Source organism: Hyaena hyaena, unplaced genomic scaffold, assembly GCF_003009895.1.
Source record: "Hyaena hyaena isolate Hyena2069 unplaced genomic scaffold, ASM300989v1 scaffold_205, whole genome shotgun sequence".
Lineage (NCBI taxonomy): Eukaryota > Metazoa > Chordata > Mammalia > Carnivora > Hyaenidae > Hyaena > Hyaena hyaena.
In genome coordinates, this window is record NW_024080838.1 from 2,076,528 (window position 1) to 2,077,644 (window position 1,117).

General features: G+C 42.4%; 1 protein-coding gene across 1 annotated transcript; it reads right to left on the reverse strand.

Annotated features, from left to right (window-relative positions):
• Positions 1 to 366: 366 nt before the first annotated feature.
• Positions 367 to 896, reverse strand: LOC120238389 (histone H2B subacrosomal variant-like). Its single transcript, XM_039242093.1, has one exon. The coding sequence runs from the start codon at positions 794 to 796 to the stop codon at positions 428 to 430; it is 369 nt and encodes a 122-aa protein (XP_039098024.1). The 5' UTR covers positions 797 to 896; the 3' UTR covers positions 367 to 427.
• Positions 897 to 1,117: the final 221 nt, after the last annotated feature.

Genomic DNA, 1,117 nt, shown 5'->3' on the forward strand with positions numbered 1-1,117 from the left:
CTAGAAAATACTTTTTTGATGAAAATTTATCAGTGCTGGTATACTTCTGAGTAAAACGCTTGTCTTCATAAATTCAAAGTCAGTGTGACTTGGGGGGGCGGTCAGGAGAACTAGTTTAAATGATCCCGTACATGGTTAATGATACCTTAACAGTACAATAAGCGTTAAATTTATGGAATGAGATTTACACAGTCACAGGAAGAATAAGAGTTCTGGGTGGAACTTGGGGCAGGTGTCAGGAAAACCCAAATAATCAACTTGTTAGAAGGTAAAACAGCGAGAGAGTAATTCTTCTCTAGAGATAACAGGGATGGGGACACAACCAGGAAATATCGCTATGTGATAAAAAAAGAAGAGTGAATTCTATTGTTTGGGTAGTAAGTTTGATTTACTTTCCCCAAGAGTTAATCAAGCTGGCACATGGAGTTTAGGAGTGGACATATCGGTGGACAGCTTCACTTCCAAAAGCCACTGCATACTTAGCTAGTTTCGTAGGTAACAGCAAGTACACTGCCTTCTGGATGTCTTCAGGGGTGAGGGTGCGGCGATTTCGGAAACACATCATGTTTGAGGCTTCCATAGAAATGTGCTCAAAGATGTCGTTGATCAGGGTGTTCATGATGTCCAAGGTGTGAGAGGATATGCCATTCTGGGGAACCACTTCCTTTAGGACCCTGTTTACGTAGAGTGAATAATTTCTATGGCCAATATCAGTGCTGAAATGTGACTTCTTTCTGGAGATTGGGCTTGGATGTCCTCTGGAGCACTTGTTCTTTTTGGTGGTGGATTTGGCCATTGCAGATGTTGGTGGTCTCCTTATCAGTTACGAGTGTTGAGGTGAAGGGCCTAAGAGTTGGGGAGAGCTCTCATACTTATGTTGATATGCCACAATCGGACTTCTGGGGCTCCTTTTTGATTGGAGGTTACTCTTCCTATGTCACAATCACCTAGCAACAGCACTGATTTGTTGTTAAGGGAAAATCTTGCCCTTGCCCACCTAAAGCTTTCCTAAGAGGACAGAGTGTTGGAGAAGGATTGAGGTTGGCTTCAGGGCAGAAAAGAGTGCTCATTTTTCCTACTCTTTTTCTTGGCAGTTTACAAGCATAACATACAGTAT

What these genes read in the sequence shown, in the direction of transcription:
- LOC120238389 (XM_039242093.1), bottom strand. Translation starts at nt 796, where the DNA reads ATGGCCAAATCCACCACCAAAAAGAACAAGTGCTCCAGAGGACATCCA.